Here is a 24,049-nt window from a genome sequence, read left to right on the forward strand (position 1 = left end):
CCTCCATGGTCCAGCTGCTGTGGCAGCGCTCTCTGGTGGGGGCCCTCAGATCACGGCTTCCTCTGGAACAAGGCACAGGCTCACTGCCCAGGCGAGACGCGATTACCGCTTCCACTGCATCCCTTGGCCCTGGAAACCTGAGGAACAGGGACTGAGCTCAGGCATCCAACCCAGGTCGTCTGCCTGCACGCACGCAGCCGCTGGGCCTTCGGGCTGACCCCCCAAAGCGATAAAGTTTAAAAGCTTCCGACTAAAAAGAAATTGCACACCACATGCCAGACAGATAATTTACAGTACAAGTTTTTATTAATACTGGAGTCTTCACAGTGCAGTTGTTACTCGTAGCAGTGACTATTTAACCCGGACGAGGGATAAATATAAAAAAATTAAAAAAAACAAAACAAAAAACTGTAAGGAGAGACAGGGCTACTGAAAACAGGAATGAAGGGGGAACAGAAAAACGTGGGAGAAAAAAAAAAAAAGAAAACAAGTTAACATGAGCACCAGAAAAGTTACAGCAGTAGGAAAATTAGTTTTTTTTTTCCCCCTTAATTATTTTTTTTTTCTTGAGATGAAAAGTAAAAAAAAAACCCAAAAACAAAACAGAGAAGAACTCCCCCGCCCCCGGATTCAAGCATCATCACTGGTTACCATGAGAGGGAAAGGTTAGAATGGACTTGGTGTTACACACATACACATTCATTAGGGACTCGACAGTGGCCTAGGTCTATGTACATCATCATGAGCTGGGGACTGGGAACTGACAAGGCTACAGATGGACCAGACAGACGGAAAGAAAGGCCAAGAGAGAGGAAGGGATGTTTGTGCTTTCTCCGATATCTCTGACACAGTGTTCCTCCCTCTTACACCCAGCTAGCTGGAATAATTATCAGGGTCGGTCCCTATCACCACCGAATGGGTTGTGCTTTCCACTGCCTTGGTTGATGAGGTGAGGAGGGGGGGTGGGAGAAGGAGGGGCCACTTAGTACTTTCTAGCTGGTCTGAGGTCCTTGTCAGTGTAGCAAAATAAAATTACTATGCAAAGGAAACTGCCCAGTTTTCTTTTCTTTCCTGTGGCTTCTTGCTTCGTGGGCTCATCATGTCCCCTTTTGCTTGCATGCCTTGTTTAAAGATCTCCTCTGTGCACGCCTGAATAGTTCCCTTTTTCCACCCAAGACAGTACACACAAAGTGCCCGCTGAAATCCATTCTGCTCTGCCGCACACCTCCTCCTACCCCTGCCCAGGTGCACTGCCAACACGGCGGTCAAGAAGAATACGTTTTGCTTTGTGGGGGGGTTGTTTTTTCCCCCCCTGCTCCCTAAATTTTTGAAAACATTTGAACTCGCTTTACTTTACATTAGTTGGCACAGCCAATGGTAAAGATATTTAAATATCTGATATGGTTTTTCTTACTATATTAATTATTGAGGTAAATCCCATAATGTTCTCATTAAAAGATATATAATAGAACAGTTTTATTTGTATTTTACACACCTATATAAAGTTAAATGGTTATCTAAATCTTTTAGAACACATTATCATTCATTATTGCTTCAACCAGTACATAATTCAAATTTTGCAGAGCTACAATAAAAGCACTGTACTAATGCCAGACCCTGCTGTGTCCGTGTCAGGAAGTACAGGGACAGCGGGGCACGCTCTATTAATAAAGGTCTGAATGAGTTCTGCAGCGGCTATCTCGCCCAGGATCTGCGGCAATCGCAAACATTTCAATGCATAGTGTGCCTTTTCTCCTGGCAGCTTGCCAGGCAGCCAACCTGTTCGTACTGCAAGGACATGTAAGCAGGCACCCCTGGGTTGGATGCCACAGAAAACATTCTTTACGCTCGGAGTTGGCGTTCCCCCCTGAAGGAGAAAGGAAAAAGAGCCATAAACGGGGGTAAAAGGCACAGGGAGGTAAAGCGAGAGGCGGGGGGGGGGGGGGGGGGGGGTGTCACCAGGAACCATGCTGACGCGTAGTTCGGTGCGCCAGCAGCCACTAAACCTTGATTCAGTCTCCCTTTGCGGATTTAGAGCTACAGCTGGAAAAAAAAAAAGAAAGAATGAAAACGAGGGCTTACTTTTATGTTGTAGGATGAGAAACCTGGGGGAGCGTCTTTCTTCTGAGCAGACTACCTCCATGGTGACTTTACTATTTATTTTCTTTGGGGTAGGGTTGCTTTAGTTTGGTGTGTTCAATAACGTAATTGTCTTACCTTTTATTAATCACTCTTATTGACATTCATTAGTCAGTCAATGTGGCAAAGCAGCTAATAGTCTTTTATAAAAGAGTCTGAACAATAAACGCTGATATGCCGAGCTGCAACACGGGGCCTGTTTATGAAATCGCACTCACGCACCTTGTCACACGTTAACATGGATTGTTAGTAAATAGTCCCCAATAATCTCTACTGAGCCTATTTAGTAACAATGTGCCTTATTGCATTTGGGTAAATACTGTCTGCTCCCAAGTTAGAATTGGTCCTCCTGTGTGTTATCATCCAAAGGCTGACGACAGGAGCTTTCCAATACCAAAAAAAAACATCCAGACCCCCCAATCTACAACTTCAGAGAAAATGCTTTACTTTTGTAAAACCCAAATTGTCCAGTGTGAGGGAGGAGAATTTTTATAAATATATCGCTCCCTTCCTGGCCTGCAGACTTTGTCTGGTTCAAGCACCCAAGAAGTGGTGGAATTATTAATATACATAAAATAAAAAAAAAACCCCAACGATGCACTGTGATTGATCTACTTGCATTTATATGACCATGTATTAATATCCCTTAATGCATGGCTCTGATCCTATGGCATTGTGAGTTATCACTACACAAGCAACAACAACATTTACAGCACGCTCATCGGGAACGCTTGCCAAATTCAGGTTTTGCACTCCACCTGCAAGACCTCATCCCTCTACAACACAGCCATTTTCAATCCGTTTTGAATTTAAAACTAATGCTGCTAACTAAAAAGTACCTTCATACTGTGCATCTACTACTCTGTTTCTGCTACTGGGAAAGAGATGTTTTGGACTGTGGCACTGTTTGAGTTACAGATTTAAATACGAAATGAAAGTAAAAGTATATCCCCCCAAGACTGTGCCTGCCTCTGTGACTTGTACGTTCAAAGCAGCTGATTTTGCCATTGTAAAAACAGGAAAAGCTTCAGTTAAGTACTGGATAGTTCAACATTCAAGATGTCAAAAAAGACCTAACCGAATCCAACAAATGGCTGTAATGCCGAGCCCCTCACTGAAGCTCCTCTTCTCTAATAAAATCAGTTTGGCTTTCTCGACAAGTCACGGAAAACACTATGGAGCCTGATCCCAAGGTGCCGAAAGAACAAGCTGACAGGACTTGCTTGAAGGCCAAGAACCAAGCATTGAGCTGCAGGTGATCTCCTTTCATTTTTTATCCTCTCCCTCCCCTCCCAGGCCTCCCTTCTCCCTTCCTTTCCATTTTGTGTAACTTTACCCCCCTTCCTTTCCTCACTTAGCTAAGCCACTGCCCTGTGCTTAAAATTAAGTCCTGAAATACAAGGAGGCAATTTTCAAAGGAGTTACGCGCGTAAAAGTAGCATGGAGCGCAGCGATTTTCAAAAGCCCAATCATGCGCCCAAACCGTTTTGACAATTCAGCCCTCTAGAATGAATTTTCAAAGGAGTTACGCACATAAAAGTAGCAATTTCCAAAAGCCCGTTGACTCGCGTAAAGTCTATTTAGTTTTGAAAATGACCTCCTAAGCCTGCAAAACTAATCCTTGACAGAAGTGAAAACTTTTCATCCCTCGCCTTTACACCTTTACTAAGAGGCGCTAGAGCGGAGTTTACCCTCCCAAGCACTGAGCGCGCCTCACTGCAGACATAACAATAACCTGCCAATGTACAAACTGCACCGAGTCCTGTCCTGGCACACGGGACCCTCTCTGATAAAAGTAGCATTATCGGTCAGAAGCTTCAAAATAGCAGCTTAGATGGCTGTTTCTAGCCTTTTTGCCGCTACCCCTAACTTTTTTTTAAATGGTCTCACATTTTCTTCATAAAATATGTCTAAAAACTATGCATCTTATATTATGGCCATAGCTCCCCAATTTAAATTGCCCTTCCCGAAACTCCTTCTTCAGCCTCTGTAGTCATGCTTTACATGTAGCACCAGGCTCCAACAGGGCCTGCATAGCCAGCACCTCCAGTATTATGAAACCAAATTGAAAATTTTAAATGCAGAAATTTCATCGGGAATTAAACATCAGTACAGGCATTTCAGGATAAAAGAAGGGGGGCATCTTGAGCTGGGCCATGGCTCAGGCACTGAGATGTAGAAAACTCTAGCCTGAATCCTCCTGTTTGATGGGGCCAGCAAGGGTTTTGCCTATGAATGCAGTCTGGGGTTGGAGTTGTATGAAAAGAAAGCAAAAATGGGGAATAAAAGAGAAATCTGTAATTAAAAAAAAAAAAAAAGGCATCTGAAGGATTTTGTTTCTAAATGTAAATGAAATTGTTCTGTTTTATTCAGCTAATACTACAGTCTTCAGGATCAGGGAGATGCCTGGACGCTGAATGCTGCTTTGGCTGTTAGCATGCCCATACTACATAAACTGGTGGCAGATAGTAAATCTTATTCCTTTCATCACAATTTCCTTGCAAAATGTCCCTTACTGCTTTATAAAATGTTAATAGGTGACATCATAAATCTTCCTAATTGCTGTGCCATGCAATTACAGCATTAATGTCAGACACAAATTCTTGCGTTGTGGTTCTCAGGGCCTGGTTCTACAAAAATAGTTTAATAACTTAAATTAAAAAAAAAAAAAAATTAACAAAACCTGAGATAATGCTTAAGTACTTAGAAACCAGGGGCTTGAGACCTTTGCGGAACAAAACTGCACCCATTGTGAGAGTCCGATACATTAGCATCTGTAGTGCACCCCATAAAAGGTGCCCTCAGTGGCAGCATAATGTGAGGTTCTCGTCAAATGCATCCCTAGGAAAGGGCATAGACCTGTGATGTCAGCCCTCGACCAATCAGAGCACAGGAAAGTGGGATCTCATTAGCTTCCCCGGCAACGACGAGTAAGGAAAGGTCAGCCTTCTCCTAAATTACTGCATCAAAAGACAGGGCTAAGCGGAACCCCCTTCTACTGGGTGACGACACCACGCAGAGGCACCTTCTCCTGGCCCCGCCCCCCGCCCGCTGTTTTTGTCTGCTCCTGCAACGTATTTCCCAGCATGCATTGTGCGAGGGGCCAGCCTACGCTCTGACCTCAGTGCGCGCAGGCAGGGGCTAATTTTCTGAGCTGCTCGATTGCCCCAGGCCTTCGATTAGCTTGGTCCCCCAAACTCAATTTCAATTTTCACAAATATATGGTACCAAATGGCCTCAATAATAATAAAAAGAAAAATACAAAACTAAATGAAAAGAAATATGCCACCAAGTCATGGTCTCTGGCATCATGAATGACTTCTAATGCACTTATTTCCCACAGTGCTATCAGCCGCCTTGTGTGACATCTCACCCACACATGATTTGATTTTGTAGTTTTGTTTGTTTTTTTTTTCTTCTTGTAACAAGATGATATACAAAGATCTTGGAAGTAAAACTCGGAAATTAACTCCTACTGCCATGGTTAGAGCCAGCTGTTTGCAGCTTGCTCTAGTTTAGCTGTTGCAGGCTGACATTAGCTCTCTGATTTCATCAGTCAGTAGATCAGGAACAGTGGGGTCTGCCAGTGCCTCCTGCCACGGAGACTGACACGCCCAACAGAAAGCGGGCTGCGGCTTGCAGGAGCAGCCCAGACAGAAGCAGAACAGCATGGAGGAAGGTCCTCACTAGCAACAATGTTCACAGCTTCTGCTTTCATTTCCCTCCAGGGGAGGGGAGTGTGTGACCGGGTAACGTATCATCACTCCCAGCAGAAGTGGTATCTTCACCCACTTCTGGCTTTAGTGGGATCACTTGAGAATGATGTATAGAGCTTTGGGAGATAAACGAGGTGTCCTGCACTGCTGGGGAGCATTTCCTACCTAAGGTAATAGTAAACTGCGGGCTTTGCACCAATGCTAATTCACCAGGTATGTGCTGGGGAGGCAGGGCTCCCCGGCCTGGAGAGGGGACACTATCAGTTCCTTTCCACACTCCCTCTCTGCATTGTGAGACTCTGCAGTGCACATCTTTCAGCAGAATGAATGCGTTTTTGGTGCATGGGGGGTGGAAGGTTCAGAGAAAATATAGCTTCTGCCTTCCCCCCCACCTGCTCTTCCCTCCTATTAATCTTGCGACTGTGTTTTCATCTACTGAATTTTTTCTTCCATCAACCGAGAATGACAAGGTGAAAGGGGAAATCGAACGACAGGGGTGGGGTAGATGGCAAAACTGGAGGGAAGGGGAAAGCTGTGTGGCACAGAGAAAAGCGTACTTCATACAGAGTGAGACAGGACTGTCAGAGGAGGAAACTTTAGTAACAATTATTAAAAAGTGTTTTTCTCATCCTTTTTGTTGCAGGTGTAGCTGTTCTTTCTTACATACACAGCTGCATATTCCAGTCCAGGAATTTTGTGGTCCCGCCCCCCCAGTCCACACAAGAGCAGAAACAGCAGCTGCCTCCTTTTTTTCACCTCTCCCACTATCAGCAGTCTGTCTTTAAAAGGCAAAGGGAGTAAGGAGAGGAGACAGGAGGAAGGGTAAGGGAAATACAGTATAAAATAAGCTCCAGATCCAATTCATCGTCTTCCGGCTCCTTCCGAAGTTGGTGCCTGGGCATTTTCTTGTTTTTTAGGTTCAATCTAAACTGTTTGCCTGCATCCAGGGTCTTTTGCCTTTGTTCGTGGACCCTTAATGGGGGGGGGGGGGGTTGTTCTTTGCTGCTGCTTCTGCTGCCATTCCATTTATCCGTGATCTCCCGGAACAACGTGGCCGTGGTGGTTCATCATAAGATGCGGGGCGCTGATCTGTCGTTGGTGATGGTCCTGCGCAGTCGGACTCCGCGGCGGATCGCCACCAGCATGTCTTCAGCGGGGGGGTCGCCGGAGGCGGGGGATGGTGGGATTGGCATCCCTCCAACTCTTGGAGCAGGAGCGGAAAGTGCGGAGGGGAACGGGAACTGCCCTTCGCCCAGGGCATGGGCGCTGGCCACCAGTTCGCCGATCTTCTCCACCAGGCTGTGCCGGTTAGCCGCCAGCTGCTGGTCCTCCTCCTCTTCTGCGGACAGGTGCGGACCGCCAGAGTACACGGAGATCTCCATGGCGCTGCTGCCCCAGGCTGAATTGGGTAGGCTCAGCCTCTTTGGTGAGGCCTTGGCAAATTCCACGGTATTATGAGAGGCGTCGTCAGTGTAGAACACAGACTCTTCGCTCCCCACCCTTGTGGGGCCACTGTAGCCCGGGGAGTCCGGGACAGTTGGAGTCTTCACGGGGACAATGGGGGGACGTATCGGGATAGGGCCTGCGTTGGACAGGGTGCGGCGCACCGAGGGCTTGGTGGACGGGGTGCGGCGGATCGTGGCCACGCCCGGGGTGGCACCAGTTGGCTGATTGGTTCCAGAAGGCAGTCCGGCAGTGGAGGCAGGTCGCTTGGTTTGGATCATGCGCCTGTAGTTCTGTGCAATGTTGCTGTTGCGGGGAATGGTGGAAGATTTGTCAAACTCGCTCTGGCTCTCACCTTCCATGTCGCCGTTCACAGAGTAGCAGTCGTAATCTGACCCTGGGGGAGAGAGGAGGAAATAATGACAGGGTGCCAGAGCGTATAGTAACCCTGCAGAGATGCAAAGGCTGCTGGGGGACGGGGGGGACAGAATTGGTCACAACAGGAATGAGGGGAGATAGCATAGCAGGGGCAGGGGCAGGATCAACACAGTGATTTGGTTGACAAATGTTTAAAGATGCCTTTTTGGCACATTCCATTACATACCAGCAAAATATACCAGGAAGCTAAGGCTGACAAACCTGGGGTTTAAATATTTCCCTCCCACTGACCAGCTAAGTTTTAGCAGGGTAAATCATTACATGAAGGTAGTGGAGAGATGTTTTGGGGGCAGAGTTTAAACTTATTTATTTCTTTATTTATTAAATTTATAATTCGCCTATCAACCATTCCTAGGTGACAAACAATTATATGTTCATAATAAGATAGAAATATAAGCACATAAAACAACACAAAATTTAAAATTAAAACAACATAATAAAACAATTAGATTAAAAGACAATGTAACAATATGCATAAACAAGCTAGAGTTAAGTCAGCAAATCAGTCTACTGCTAAGGGAAAAACCTATGCCTAACTATTACAGTATTATTCTACTGAATAAACAAAACCTGCGGCAATATAAAACAAAATTAACCTGCTAGAATAATATAAAAACTAGAACACAGTCAGCTGTTCCTCATAAATAATTAAGTCTACAAGATTTTGTACACAACTCAAACCTACTGCTCATAAATACCTGCAACTATATAAAAATGAACTTTGGCATAAGTACATAGATACTAGTCTCCGTTAGGAGCCTGATCAACCATTCCTCTTGAGAAGCCTGTTTAAATAAATAAGCCTTTATTATTTTCTGAATATCAGTGCTGCCCAGCCAAGTTTTTAATCTGGCAATTCTGGTCATGGGGAGGGCAGATCTAAAGCTATCTAGATTAAATATATAAATGGTTAAGCCCTTCCCCCACCACCTCTCCACTCCTCAAATGAATGAAAACCATGCGGGAACATAGTACCCGATCCTGTCTCCCCCTCCACCCCCCAGAAGTATTAAACACCAGGAGCCACAGTGACTTAATGTGTTCCCCCCCCATGCAATTAAAATGTAAAGAATGGCTTCAGATTCCCTATCCCACCCTCCAGCCACACTGTCACCCCTGCTCCCACCCCTCCCAGAAACCTCCCCAAATCCCCATGGCCATGATGGGAGTCTGGTCAGCACCCCTGGCCACATCCTCCGTTGCTTTAACTGCAATGCTAGTACAGTACGCTAACATCGAATGTTGCTGTCACTCTTTTTAAATTTGTTCTCTCCCTGGCTGACTGAGTATGGACATCTACATCTATGATGTTAGATTTCCTAACAAAGTTTTTGCACTTTGCATTCTGCTGAAGGGATTTTTTTCATCATCAGAGGGTTGCTTTAAGAAAAATTCCCCTGCCCTCGAGTCAAGCTTTGAAAATGAGTTTAATTCAGAAACAAGGCCACCAACACTGACATTAAAAAGCAGCACTACAGCAAGTGGGATGTGGTCAGAGAATGGTGAAGAAACAGAGCACGGGAATGCAGTGGAAAACACTTTTAGGGGAAATTTGTGGATATTTACACTTGTTTCATGATAGAAAATGAACAGACTACAGACAGCTGGGTTATTCAGTATATATATATATATATATATATATATATATATATATATATAATTTGGGATTATGTATATTCAATTTATAGATCCTAAACACTTTTCTACAATAAATACACCTTCCACAGACTCTTCTATGTCATGAAGGTTTGTCTTGACTAGCTTGCAAGCTCCATGCATCAGAGATTTAGTAACATAGTGAAATACAGCAGATAAAACCAAAATGGTCCATCTAGTCTGCTCAGCAAGATATTTTGGGTAATAATAAATGCTACTCCATGCAGGCTACCCCCGAGCTTTCTGGTAAAGAGCAGTAGCAACTGCCGTTCTGTGCGGGCTACCCCCAAGTAGAAATGTAAACTTTTGGTGTAATAGCAAAATAGCCAGCAGGGGATCCTCTGTGCTTGTCCCGCGCCCTTCTGAATTCCATCACCGTTCTCATCTTCACCACCTATTCTGGGAGGGCGTTCCATGCATCCCCACCCTTTTTCTAACAAAATATTTCCTGACTCTTTTACGTGTATCTGTGTATGCCTAGTGGTGCTTTAAAATAAGTAGTAGTAATAGTAGGGAAATCAGATAAAGACCAAGATCTTTTTTTCAACTGAGAACCTGAGAACTGAGACTCTGCCAGATTCAGACAGGCTAACTTTGGAGGTATATTTTCGTAGTGCAACCACCCTATTGAATATAACCGTCTAACTTTAGGTCAGCTCTTTAGCTCGGCTTAGCTGGCTAACTTTGACTATCAGAGTTAGCGGGATAACTTAGCGGGCTAACTCAACTCCTCCCAGTTATGCCCCTGGAACACCCTGGACTTAGCCAGCTAGAATTTAGGTAGATAAGTGCCCAAATCTTCTGAATTATCCGGCTAAATGATTTTGAATATGGACCTCTCCATTTATTAAGAAAATGGTTAAAATCTATAAGGCTGTGAGTGGTTTATTCAGGCGTTAAGATTTGAAAGCAGCCTCAAAAGATGGGTTTTTAGACTGGCTTTCAAGAAGGAATTAATCTAAAATGTGGGGGTTATGTGGCATTGAGAAGGATCGGGGGTTACGCCTGCACATATTTTAGAGTATTTTGGGGGAGTGGGCGGCTGGGGATCAGGTCTGTAGGCCCAGACGTTTTTTTGTTTGCTGTCTTTTACCCAGAATATAGCTGGGTGGTGTGAGACTTATTCAGGTAAACTTATCCTGATTCCTTTAATTAAACCTAGTTGGCTATATTCAGAATATAGCCCATTAAGTTTAAAGGTATCTGGGTAGCATTATCCAGATAACTTAAGTGAGTAAATTAAATGGTAGAATGATTCTGCTGAATGTCTATGACAACAAATCCAGCTATCTTTGGGCCTGATTCATCGAGGCATTTCCCCATAGACACAGAATGGGAGAAATGCCTTAGTGAATCAGGCTGTTAGCCCGATATCTTGTCCACACACCGCTTTTTTAAAATATTGATCTCCTAGTATATATTGTATGATTAGAATTATACTCCCTGCTATGACTTTTCCTAGGAAAGTTGCTTAAAGTGCTTCAAGAAAAACTTAACGGGTTTCATACTAAGGAGTTATTACTCAAAAGGCCCCTGGAGAGGATTCTGGGTTGGAGAGACTACTTTATCTCTACTTGGGTGCTAATTCTAATTTTGTGGAATGAAAGAGAGTCTGGAGATACTGTAGGAGAGCAGAAGTTCTCCATGCACCTAAAGTCAAGATGTGCTGGGAAAGTGTGTGAAATGGCACTTATCTATGGTGTAATTGCATTGAACTGCCACTAGATGGCATCATGCATGGAAAAATTACATTATGCTTGTGTACTAAGTAGAATGTGGATAGAGATTTCATTGGATTATTGTCTTCTTTAAATGTGATGGGAGAGCAATCCTTTAGGGGGAGTGTATTGGGACTATAAAAGTCTGAGTTTAAGGTTTGGTGGGAAGAGCTGAAAGGATTAACAGGGCGAATAGGATGGCCTGAGATGCCTCTCCAAAGGGAGAGGGCTCTGCCTGGGCTTTCCCTTTCAAAAGGAAAAGCCAAAGACTGGGAGGTGTTCCTCCCCCCAGAGGAATCACAGAAGGGGCTTGTTCAGGGTCCCGGAGGAAGCAAAGTAGTCAAAGGTCTCACCAGCAGTGAAGACCTGGGAAGGACGGGATCTGGAGGAAGTTTGACTTGGAAAATCTGGGGAAAACCCTTGCAAAGCTTCAAGGAGTACTTCTGGTGCTGTTCTGGAAAAAAAAAGAGGTGACTCCAAGGTGATAAGAGGAAATTATTTGTGAGTTGGGGAAAAGGATAGATAAGATACTCCATCAGGCCTGGATGTGCCAATAGGCACATTAGGCCTATGTCTGGGGTGACAAACTTTTTTTTTGGGGGGGGGCTGGCAGCAGGTCAGCTGAAGGTCTGCTGCCTCCCAGTTCTGCTGACAATCACTCAGCAGAGAAAAGCCTTCTGATCCTGCTCTGACCCCTCCCCTCCTAGTGCAGAGAACAGGCAGGAAGGGATGAGGCTGGAAGGGAGGGAAGTAAGAAAAACCTCTGCTTCCGGCACAGGACAGGATGGGAGGGGCTGGAATAGGGAGTAAAGGAGGAGGGAAGTGAGGTCAGAGCACACAGCAGGGAGCAAAGAAAAGGCACTGCACCCCTAATCCAGCCCCTGGCCTCCTGTCATCCAGGGACATAAGAGGAGGAGGTGAGCCTGGAGCAGACAGAGTAGAACAAAGAAGGCTGTTCTCTTCTGTTATTTCTTGTCCAGGGAGGGAGAGGAGGGAGGAAAGGGGGAAGGGGGAAGGGGACAACACCAGCAGTGCCTAATGGTGGCAAAATCCTAAATCCGTCACTGTACTCAGTGTGAAGGGATGGTCCGGAGTAAGTGGAGGAGAAGTACTGCTAACATTGTATGTAGTGCTGTCTGGAAGCTGAAGCTGGTAAGAGTAAATAAAGTAACAACTTGATGTATCTTGAAGTTAATGCTACCACAGTCTGCTGTATAAGCCTGCAAACCTTGATTTAATCTTTGCGTTTGACTCGCATAGAGATTTCACGGCTAGACAGCCCAAAAAATAAAACCTGTTTGTTTGAGTATACTTTGGATTGAGTCCCTACTGTTAAGTGTCTTGGAGCAGAGGTTCCCAAACCTGTCCTAGAGGACCTTTATCCATTTGGGTTTTCAGGATATCCCACAGTGAATATGAATGAGGTTAATTTACATGCCCAATCGCCACAGCATGCAAAGTTTATCTCATGCATAACTGCTGTGGATATCTTGAAAACCTGACTGGCTGGGGGACCTCCAGGACAGGTTTGTGAACCTCTGTACCAGACTACATCAGGAGATGAGTTCTACATACATAAATGTATATTCCAGTATTACTAAACTGGAATTAGTTAGGTGCTTTATTTTGACTTTCCAGGTCGTGGGATTGCACTCTCTGCCCTCTTCCAGTCCTTCCGCCTCCCTCTCCTTTTTGTGCCTGGTTCCTAGTGTTACCTTGGGATGGGATGGTGTCTTCTGAGCAGGATGGGGTGGTGGTTTGTGTGCTGTAGCCACTGGAGTACTGCAGTGAGTCCCGGCTGCTCTTCTGATGCTCAAGACTCAGGCCACGTGTCAGCACCATTGCCAAGTCACTGGCAGCTGGCGACACCTCCTCACCGTGCTGTCGAGAAAGTCAGAGGATCAAGACCAATGAAAGGTAGACCAGAGGCTCAAGGGATTGCCAGAGCACCATCCCTTACCTTGGCAGCAATGGTTGCTGGGGACATCCTGGGTCTCTGTGACTCATCAGCATTCATCCCCAAGTAAGCAGGGCCCAACTCCGCTTCACGCAGGTGCTCCACGCGATCCTTCCTCCGTTGCAGAGTGTTCACCATTGGCTGTTCATAAGGACTGGCCTTGGCCCAATCCTAAAAAAAAAGCCAATTCAGGACTTAGAGAACAGAGGTGAGAAAGATACAGCACATTGCATAATCATAACAGGTGTGGAGAGGAAGTGAGCAGAGATAGTACATTAAGTGTTCAAAGTGATGTGATGACCATTTTTGAATATAATGTACTTACTGTACGCACTGAAAGCTCATGAACGTGGCTTAACAAGAGATTCTCTCCCATGTGAGAAACTGTTAGTAAATAAAGCCCGTATTTCTCAAAAGTGTTCTTGTGATAAGTCACTTTATAAACCAGGCCAATTATCTCTCTGTAACTATTCTGCAACAAGTAGCATACATGGGCTGAACATGATACGTAAAATCAGTTTATCATACAATGAAGATGGTTTAACTAGAGAGCTTACATTGGTAGAAGCGCATGGAAAGGATTTTGTATCTTAAAACTGGAGCCAATTTTATAAAATCCATGGCTGGGTAAAAGTGCTGGCCTTCTGATAACGTTTAGCTTTACAAAGTGGCAGCACAGCAATCTCTGGTATGGCCAAGGAACATCTTTTATCACAGCTGCTTGGGGTTGGACTGTGTCTAAGGAAGGCAGTAGAGAGCTAGAAATGTAACATAACATAACATGTCACTATCACATCTTGCATCAATAATCTGTTTATCGGTACCGCATCAGCAAGCCAGACAGCGTGCCCTGCAGTACACCGGCCACCCGGACAGCTCAATCATGTGCGGGTCAAACAGAGACAATTTTTTCGTCTTTTTCTTAAATTGCAATTTAAAAAAAAGTGGTTGAAAAACAATCAGTATCTTTGAATATTGTTAGTCCTGTTAAATTATTTGTGATCTCAGCCCAAGAGTGGCCGTTGTTTCACACTGCGCTTCATCAGGAGCACCCTGATCGCCCTGAAAATTCCAATTTTAACAAATGGACCTTTCCCCCTTATGAATCCTTTTTTTCATCTAACGGACATTCATGATTTTCAAAGGTATTGATTGGTTTTCAACCACTTTTTTAAAACTGCAATTTAAAAAAAGACTAAAAAACTTGTCTCTGTTTGACCCGCACATGATTGAGCTGTCCGGGTGGCCCGTGTACTGCAGGGCACGCTGTCTGGCTTGCTGATGCGGTACCGATTAACAGATTATTGATGCAAGACAGGGTTACATATAGAATCTGGTAGCATTAAGAGTTTCCCCACCATTTTTGGTTTGCTTGTTTTTGGAGATTCTAGGCTTTCTGGATATTACAGACTCCATACGATTTACAGATCTGAGGGTCATCATTGTCCAGCTTGACTAATTACCCTCATTGGTATCTCCTCTGCTCACAACATTACTAGTCGTTCTCCTATGATATCACGAGCTGCATGATTTTCTTTTGGCTTTCTCTGGGGCTCCGCTAATGAATAATTACCCAGTTATGAGGAAGGATGCACCAGTATCGGCTTCTAATCAAACTACCTTAAGCTACTGAAACCGTATTCCCTGTGCGGTACTGGAGTGAAAAATAAAAGTGATTGTACATAGCAAATCAGGAAAATGGAACGCGAAAATCAGAAAGCAGAAAGACAGCAGAAACAACCTCCCTTCTCACACCAGAGGAGAAGCCTAGTACTGACTTAAAAAAACAGCAGCATCCTTACCTACATGGACTGGAACTAAATATCACCTTGTGTGATTCAGCCCTTTCCCGCTGTCAACTGGTGCTGAGCCAGAATTCTACATTTTCTACATAGGTTAGCTGTATGCAAATATATTACTTTCCAGAGTAATATATTTGCATATATAATTTCATGTTCCTTAACTTAATGGCACAACACAGCAGTGTGCTAAGCTACTTATAAAGTACTGTATGTGCAATTGGATCTGCATGTCAATGCTCAGTCTTGTTGCATGTCTTAACTGTTTTATGTTCTGGTTGCTGAAATATATTTCTAGGTTCTTTCACTATTTTCTGCTTTGATTTGAAGTCTGAAGGGCAGGTTATAAAAACGATGAATAAATAATTAATCAGGAAGAAAAGATGGAGACCTGTGACAGCTGAGGCAAGGGAAATAGGACCAGATTCTGCAGATATCCCCTAGGCCAACTATTCGGTCCGTGTATTCCATGTACAGGAAGTAACATTCAGCCTGAGGTTCAGGGGCCACATATGGCCCAGAATATTGCACAGCTGCCAGTGATGAGTGTCAGATATAAATTAAGAAAATGACTTTCTACCTATGAATTATCTTTTCTGGCCACTCCTTTTCCTGTCAGTGAGAGGAGAAGGATCCCTTACAATGACCCACTGTATCTAGCCACTAAATCACTACCTTGAGATGATAAGATATGATCATCTAAGGTCTGTTTCCTGCTTGGAGCACATCAGTTTCTCCCACCCTGTGCCTATCACATCATGGGTCCTTTGCGTTTCTGCACCCCAAATACATGACCCTTTACTTTTTTGCTTTCAAAACTTAGTTGCCAAGCACTTGACCATTCCTCAAGCTATCTTAGATCAAGCCCCACTCTCTCTACACCTTCAGAGGTGTCCATGCTGTTGCAGATCTTGTTACTATATTATCTGCAAAAAAAAACCCCTAACTTTTCCGACTAAACTCTCTGCAATATTACTCATAAAAATATTGAACAGAATCAGCTCCAGGGCAGATCCTTGGGGCACTCCACTGATTACCACTCGTCTTTCTTTAGAGTAAGGGGTGACTTTTTAGAGGAAAAAAGGTACCAGGTCAGTAGTGTGCGTGTATGTGAGGCAGAGAGGAGGACTGGGATAGCAGGGGTGGGGGGAAGGTTGCACCAAACTTCTCTCCACCCCTTCCCTTCAGGGATGCAGAACTGTCTCAACCCCCCCTCCCTATTCCCAGAAACCTCTCTCTCTCTCTCTCCCTCAATACTTTCTCCTCCTCAGTCTTTTTATCATTTGCCACTCACTCCCCTTAGCCCACCTCATCAGTCTTTCTCTCTCTATCAGTCTCTAAGCCAAGCCCATTCCCACCAGTCTCTCGCTCTCTTCCCTACCCTTTCTTCCCCAGCCTATCTCCACCACGCTCACTCTCTTCCCTCCCCCCAACCCATCTCCATCAGTCTCTCTCTCTCTCTCTCCCTCCCACTACCCTCTATCTCAGTGCTTCCCATCCTTTCAAGCCCAAGGCACACCTACATTAATAAAAATGTTGTGTGGTACAAAGAGGTCTCATATGGCCATAAGAAGAGCTACAGGAGTGAAAGCCCTGCCCTGTCTTCCAAATTTTAAAACAAATGGCAAGAGGGGACAGAAACACACATGCTGCTGTCCCAATGGAGGAGCCTTCTAGTGACTTTGAAATTAACTGCTATAGAGGAGAGGCTTAATGGTTAGACCAAAGGACTTTCTATGTCCTGCATGCTGCTCATTAATTCCCACACCCGGGCGGAGGGGGGAAGGTGCTTTGCTATACTTAGGAAGGATACCAGCCAATAAAGAACCCAATGAATGAAAGAATATCTGCAATAGTGAAAAATATCTCACTCCACAACAAAAGCTAATACCAGGGTTACTAATGAGATGACCATCATATAGGCAAGGGATTGCACAAATAACTTGTGTCTCAGTCCCTTCGATGTGCTCACAGGTATAATCATTGGCCAATGGGTGCTTGTCATAGTGTGAAAGTAGTAAATTTATTTTTTAAGTATATTTTTCTTTTGCACATAAAATTCATGAAGTCATATACTGGTGAATTTTTTAAAACAGCTACAAGTGCCAAAGCCAGGAGATAAGCACGTGTCTTGGGCCAGCACGCACTGCACAAATTTTAAGAAATGCCCATGTTTGCGTGTATCTCCCGGTACGCACACAAATCTAGATGTTTAAAAAAGGGGTGGGGTGTGGGTGTGATCCTGGCATGAGCATGTTGGGGGAAGACCAAGAGCTGTGCATGCACAGGCTCGCACCGGGGGTCCCCACCGCATAACTTTACTTCTGCTATTGCTGACATGTAAGTCCCCCCCCAAAAAAAAAAAAAAAAATCAGGGCTAGTCAGCGGGGTTTTAAGGGTTGGGTCTAACAGGGGAGAAGGGAGCCTTTAAAACTAGTCCTATCCCTCCACTGAGCGAACTGGGAAAAGGGTAAGTATCCTCGGCACGCACCCCTTATAAAATTCCCCCCACTTACATGGTAGACGTGACATTTGCATGTACATGTGCGCGTCTCTCTACAATTGAGCGCACATGTATGTGCGTACAGCCGATTTTATAACATACGTGCATGCGTGTGCATGTGTTACAAAATCATCGTGTCCCTGTATGTAAGTCGGCATACATGCCCACAAGTATGCACACGCGCAGGTCTTAAAATTCATCTCATAATTTCTACTTCATGTAAGACTGAAGTTCTGCACTTATCTTAAATTCCATTCAAAGCATGAACGCATGGGAAAATCCTTGAGTGCATCCTTGCTCTCTTCTTTCCACCTGTTTCTCATCTCTTTCCTTTCACTCTCTCCCTTCCTTTCCTCTTATGCTCCTCTCACTCACACTCCCCTCCCTTCCTCTCCTCTCTTGCACACTCCTTTTTCTTCCTCCTGCTCCTCTTCTTTCATACCTTCCCCGACCCCTCACTCACACCCAACCCAACCCTCTCCCCTTACAGGACGTTTCCTTATGGTGGGAGCTGGGGATCCTGCCAACACTGTCTGCTTCTTCTGCCAGCATCTTTTGCTGGTGGGGATTCAGGGTCTCATCAGCACTGCATGTGGTCAAAAAAAAAAAAAAGGGTACGCTTTGCTCCATAGGCCAATTTGGGCAGGGAAATGTTTAGTGAGCCAGTAAAAATTGCTCTGGGGGCCACCGTTGGGGGGACCCTTGCACAGAGTCTGCTCTGTCGGACGCTGGTGCTTTGTAGCAGGCCACGTTTAAGGGAAACACAAATGCCCAGTGCGCTGTAGCCCAGCAGGAGGGTGAGGTTCCCTCAGTTCTGCACAGATCCCGGAGGAGGCAGCAGACCCGCACCACCATCAGGCCAGCGAGTATCTAAATGGGATGCAGAGCTCAGGTTTTAGTGCATTCCTTTCAGATGGAATAATGGATTCCTTAACGCAGTGGAGCCAAAGGAATATTCTTAAAGAGCATTACTTCAGGAACTGGATCCCTACCACAGAAGAAAGTTACAAGAAACAAAAGGGCTGAACTTTGAGGAAAGGGATTGGGCAATTGTGAAATTCTATTTATTTTCCCTGTTACAAAAAAAACAAGAAAGATAATTGTAGAAAAACGATCATTTGCATTAATTTAATGAATACCTAATTCAATGATATTTTCATGATTATGAAGAAACAGCTTTTCAAGTGTAAATTATATAAAGTTTTATATCTTTGTGGTCAAAACAAATAGCTGCTTCTCCCTCTCTCTGACTTTGTCCTGAGAAGCTGGTAAGTGATTTCTCAGAGGGAATATGAAAAAAATCCAGATCCTAAATTGAACTCGTGAGTACATGTTACACTCCCTTAATACTGTGGCTTGCAAAAGTCTTCACACCCCTGTGCATTTTCCACATTTTGCTGTCTAAAAAAACCCCCCAAATCAAAATGCATTAAAATAGGAATTTGTTTCACTGATTTACACAACAGACTCTATACCAGGGGTAGGCAATTCTGGTCCTCAACTGCTGAAATTCGTTCAGTTTTTCAGAATATCCACAAAGAATATGCAGGAGATGCATTTGCATGCAATGGAGGCAGTGCATGGAAATGCATCTCATGAATATTCAATGTGAATATCTTGAAAACCTGACTGGCTTGCAGCACTCAAAGGACTAGAGTTGCCTACCCTGTTCTACATTTTCATCTTGAAAGAACAAGCATAGAAATATTCCAAAAATAATTAGGAATAAAAATCCAAAAAGTCTCCATAGTTTTAAGTCTTTGTATCCCTTGACTCAATAGTTGTTGAAAGCCCCTTATGCAGCAATAACAGCCATGAGTCATTTAGGATAAGTGTCTATCAACTTTGCACAGCAGGATAGTGCAGTTGTTGCCCATTATTCTTGGTAGAAGAGCTCAAGCTCTTTCAAGGAGGCTGAAGATCATCTGTGAACGGCAGTCCAAGTCTTGCCATGGATTTTCTATTGGATTCAAGTCTTTGCGTTGGCCGATCCACACGAGGACATTTACTCTCTTCTTGCTGTGTCACTCCATTGTTGTTTTTGCTTTGTGCTTAGCATCATTGTTCTGCTGGAAGTTGGATCTTCTCTGCAGTCCCAGGTCTACAGCAAGCTAGAACAGGTTTTCTTCCAGGATCTGCCAATACTGTGCACCATTCACCTTTCCTTCAGTCTTAGTAAGCCTCCCTATCCCATACTTTATTAGAAGGATGGAGTTAGCAGCGTGATGTGCTGTGTTTGTTTTACGCCCCACATATTGCTAAGCCTTGAAACCAAAGAGTTCCACTTTGATCTCATCACCCCAGAAAACCTTCTCCCACATGTGGGCAGTGTCCCCTAAGTGTTCCTCTGAAAATGCTATGCAGTACATCGTATGCCTTTTCTTCAGCAGTGGCTTTCTTCTTGCCATCCTTCCAAACAGGCTGTGTTTGTGGCGTAATCTTGAAATTGTAGCAGTGAACATTTTCCCCTGGTCTCACAGTGACCTTTCTGCAGCAGTTTCCGTTAGCCATGGCTACTGACTTTAGAGGGATGGCTGATCGCAGCAGTGTTTTGGTCATGTCAATCTGTTTCCACTTTACAATGATTGCCCTGGCAGTGCCCCAGGGATAATCAAATCCACTGAAATTTGCTTATAGCCTTCCTCCAATCTGTACCATTGAATAACATTATCCTGGAGTTTTTTCAGCAGTTCCTTGTTCGGCATGTTTTGACCTTTGCTTCAAATTCACTTCATACAACAGAAATAGCTTGATTCCTCATCCAGGAGTATTTGAATCGGCTCAGTTACTGAGATTCGACAGTGGTGGGCTCTATTTAACTTGCTAAGGACATTTTTTGAACTGGAACTAATTTGGGTTTATTATGAAAAGGGTGTAAACACTTCTGCAATCAAGGCTTTTGGTATTTTTATTCTTAACTACTTTTGGAAGATTTCTATAACGGGGTGCTGTTTGGAGACAGACCAGTTGGTGGCGCATGCTGAACAACAATGAGTAGATGATGACTTTATAAAATGTATAAACTGTTTTTTATTATATGTTGTTTGTCTGTAGCTTATTCTATTATTTATGCTCCCCTTTGTAATCTGCCTAGAACAGATGTTATGAAAATTAGGCAGAATATAAATTGTTGTAAATAAATAAATTGTTCTTTTATGATGAAAGTGTAGAGTATATTGTGTAGATCAGTAAAGCAAACTCTATTTTAATGCATTGTGGTTTGTATGTTTTAGACAGCAGAATGTCTGAAAGGTGTCAGAGGGGTGTGAAGACTTTTGCAAGGCTCTGTATGTATCCCATCCAGCCCCACTGCTCGGTCCAGAGCACCCAGGCAAACTCTCTCTTCTGTCAATGCTGTGACATCTACAACCCTATCATATGTACTCCTGACAACAATCAGTTGTCCTTTTTCAATCCCCTCTTCAGTGAACACTAAACAATTTGTACAGATTTTTTACTTTTTTTTTAATCTTTTTTTTGCTAGCTTCCTTTTCTCCTCTATCCTGCTTCCTTCTTTCACTGACATAACTACTTACATTGTTTTGCCACTTCAGTAATTTTTTTCTGCTCGTACTTTTGCTTTCTTACTTCCCCTGCTTCTCTCAGCTTTTCCAGATATTCTTCCCTTTTCTGAGATTCCTTGTACCTTTGTACCTTGTTATCTTTTCTCCTTACTTTATCAACCACCTCCTTTGAAAGTCCTACTGATCTCTTTATTCTCTTACTTTGATTTACTTTCCTAATAAAGATTTATCTCCCTGATTATAGCATTCATTATCTTAGCCCATCGTCATCTTCACAAAGATTATCCCACATTGTCAGTACCTCCTTAAGGTATGCTTAACAAAGTTGGTACTCCTGCAATCCGGGATCCTGACCTTTGTATGACCCATCTCTGCCTTGGCACTTATATTAAACTGGAACTCAGCTATCTCCCTGGACACTAGAATGATTTTCACCAGGGGCTGGCCCGGTGGCTCAGTTGGTAGGTGCTGTGTAATACTACACAGAAGGTCCACAGTTTATTCCCTGGGTCAGGTGTTCTGCTCCCCAGGTTGGCTGAGGCTGGGGGGATACTGTGAAGGCAGCATTCACAAAGGGGTAGATTTTATAAATGTACGCACGGGCGTACTTTTGTTCGTGCACCAGGCACGAACAAACGTACGCTGGATTTTATAAAATACGCGCTTAGCCTATAAAATCTGGGGTTGGCGCGCAAAGGGGTGCACATTTGTGCAACCTGCGTGCGCCAAGCCCAGTGAGCGCTGCCTGTTCCCTCCGAGGCCGCTCCGAAATCGGAGCGGCCTCGGAGGGAACTTTCCTTCCACCCCCCCCGGCCCTATCTAAACCCCACCCCCTACCTTTGTTGGCAGATTTACGCCTGCGGAAAGCAGGTGTAAATCTGCGCACGCCAGCGGGCTGCTGGCCCGCCATCACCCGACCCGGGGGCTGGTCCGGAGGCCTCGACCATGCCCCCGGGGTATGCGCGTACCCCTTTGAAAATCTACCCCAAACCCTGGGGGGGAGTCATAGTCATTATCTAAGAGTGACACCTAGTGGCCAGATTCAGGGCCTGCAACTGCAGGGTTGCAGATAGAGCCCTGATGCGTGGCCCCAGGCCCAGGACCATGGTTGGATTAATTGTAAGTTGAAAGGGGGTATGAAATAGGGCGAAAAACCCCAGGTAGCTGTGGATGGAGACTTGTTCCAACTGAGCTGGAAGTACAAAGGAGAAGGAGAAAAACTGCTGTGTCAAAAAAGCACCAAAAACATTGTTACTGTTTTTAAGTGTCAAATTCAGCATTTATTGAGGACAGCCCAATGAAGGGGATCCAGGATCTTTCTATTTCTAACTAATGCCACAGATGGGATGCTCCAGTCAGCACCCGGCAGTTTGAAATCTCCCCCCAGCCATACCTCTCTCTTCATTACTGTCTTCAACCATTTTTCTATCTCTGCTCTCTGAAACTAAGCAAGTTGTATGCTGAAATGCTGCCACTCTAACCCAATTCTTTTGGGACTTTGCTGTACCTGAGAGCTCATACACCCTTAAGAATTCTCTCTCATGAAGTCAGCAAACTGGAATATGCAGGATCTGTTCTAGCTATGTTTCTGGAAAGTAATTACAATATCGCCAGCAATAATATCACAAGCCAAGCAAAGATGCAGCAGAGTAACAAATGGAGTCGTAATGAATGCAATGGGAAAGCTGAAATATACTTTCCATATGAAATGTGGCAAAGTGATATCAGCAGGGCCGGATGATATTAGATGGTGTGAAGGTGCCACCAAAGAGTCATTACAGACACTGAATGATGAGATCAGAGTAGGAATGGGAAGTGTTACTCAAGGAGGGTATTTCCTAAAACTCATGGGCCCACTTTGGTTCATGTTCTTTCTTCTTTTCTATCCTGTCCTAGGAGGGTGTTGAGACTCAAGGGAGGTGAGCTCGGGCACCCAGGAGTGGCGATGTCTTGAGGTTCAAGGGGATTCTGAGACTGACAGAACCAGAGGCTACAGCTGGGGAAAGGGGAGTCTCATACTCCTCTGAGTTCATTGAAAAGTTATCATAGGTGAATGAGGTCTGAAGCAGTGGATTTCATATCTGGAGTCAGAGGAAAAGACTTTCAGATGGGGAAACTGATCCTGAGCTGCTGCTGCCTGAGGTGAAAGCAGGAGCTCATCGGCCTTTCTTCAGAAGAAGTTTTTCTATCTAAAAAGGCTGTTCTGCATCAAGTGTACAATTACCAATATGGGAAAAGGCCAGGGAGGGTCCCTCTCCAAAGAATACATCTACTAGGGAGTATTGGTGAAAAAACCCCTGGTGTTTGCAGATTTGTACTGACTGTGATTTTTGGACTGTGTTTTGGGTTTTGCTTTTCTGTGTGGATTGCACCAGACACAGATGTACCATTTGTATCAAGTGACTCAGTGAAAGGATTTATTTTGGAACACCACAACTCAGTGTGGACAGCGAGACTTTTTTCTTTAAGAGTGATGTCTGTATCTTAATCCTGTGGGCCCTGAAGCTTTTGCTTTTCCCCACTAAAAGAACTCCAGGGACTGCAGCAAGCTACCTGAGACTCTGCAGAATCTAAATTTATTTATAAAAATGTGATATCCTGCCTACTGCAATAGCACCAAGATGGTTCACGAGAAGCACTCATTAATAACAGCTTACAATTAGAAACACATAAAATAAAACATTTCATTTTTTAAAATCCCATTTGTCGGTGCCAAGGGTGTGATGGGGGTTACATAAATCCTAATGATATGGACAGAATGCACCTACCTTTAAAGTACTTAGTACTTGAAAATATACATTTATGTCATAGAAGATATAAAATATGGAATAATGTCACTGTATTTACTTGTTGTTGTCTTACAAAAACATCTATCTTTTGACTTATTGTTCGTATGTGCTGGTAGGTATTGTATAAATAGTTCCTTGTTACAGTTATTTCTTAAATATGTACCATACTGTACATAACCTTAGATGTAATCTGATAATGAGGTTGGTTAAAGACAAAACTACAAAAATAAAAGTATTAAGTCATGTTGTATGCAACAAATTAGGCACCCCTAGTCAAATTGTAGGTTTCAGTGAATCTCTAAGTGAACAGAAGCTGACACAACCTCTATAGGGTACAGAGTTAAATGTAAAATCTTTTTTGCAGTTT

General features: G+C 44.1%; 1 protein-coding gene across 4 annotated transcripts in view; it reads right to left on the reverse strand.

The window, feature by feature from the left end:
• Window positions 1–284: 284 nt before the first annotated feature.
• The window catches only part of MTSS2 (MTSS I-BAR domain containing 2), a 271,361-nt gene continuing 247,596 nt past the window's right edge, over window positions 285–24,049 (reverse strand). For all 4 annotated transcript variants that reach the window (XM_029609227.1, XM_029609225.1, XM_029609226.1 and 1 more), the window contains 3 exons: window positions 13,071–13,238; window positions 12,826–12,991; window positions 285–7,695 (listed from right to left, as the gene is read on the reverse strand). In XM_029609227.1, coding sequence (XP_029465087.1) covers window positions 6,923–7,695; window positions 12,826–12,991; window positions 13,071–13,238 — 1,107 coding nt within the window. In that variant the 3' untranslated portion in view covers window positions 285–6,922. The remainder of the gene's footprint in view (window positions 7,696–12,825; window positions 12,992–13,070; window positions 13,239–24,049) is intronic.

The sequence above is a fragment of the Rhinatrema bivittatum genome, chromosome 7 (assembly GCF_901001135.1).
Source record: "Rhinatrema bivittatum chromosome 7, aRhiBiv1.1, whole genome shotgun sequence".
Lineage (NCBI taxonomy): Eukaryota > Metazoa > Chordata > Amphibia > Gymnophiona > Rhinatrematidae > Rhinatrema > Rhinatrema bivittatum.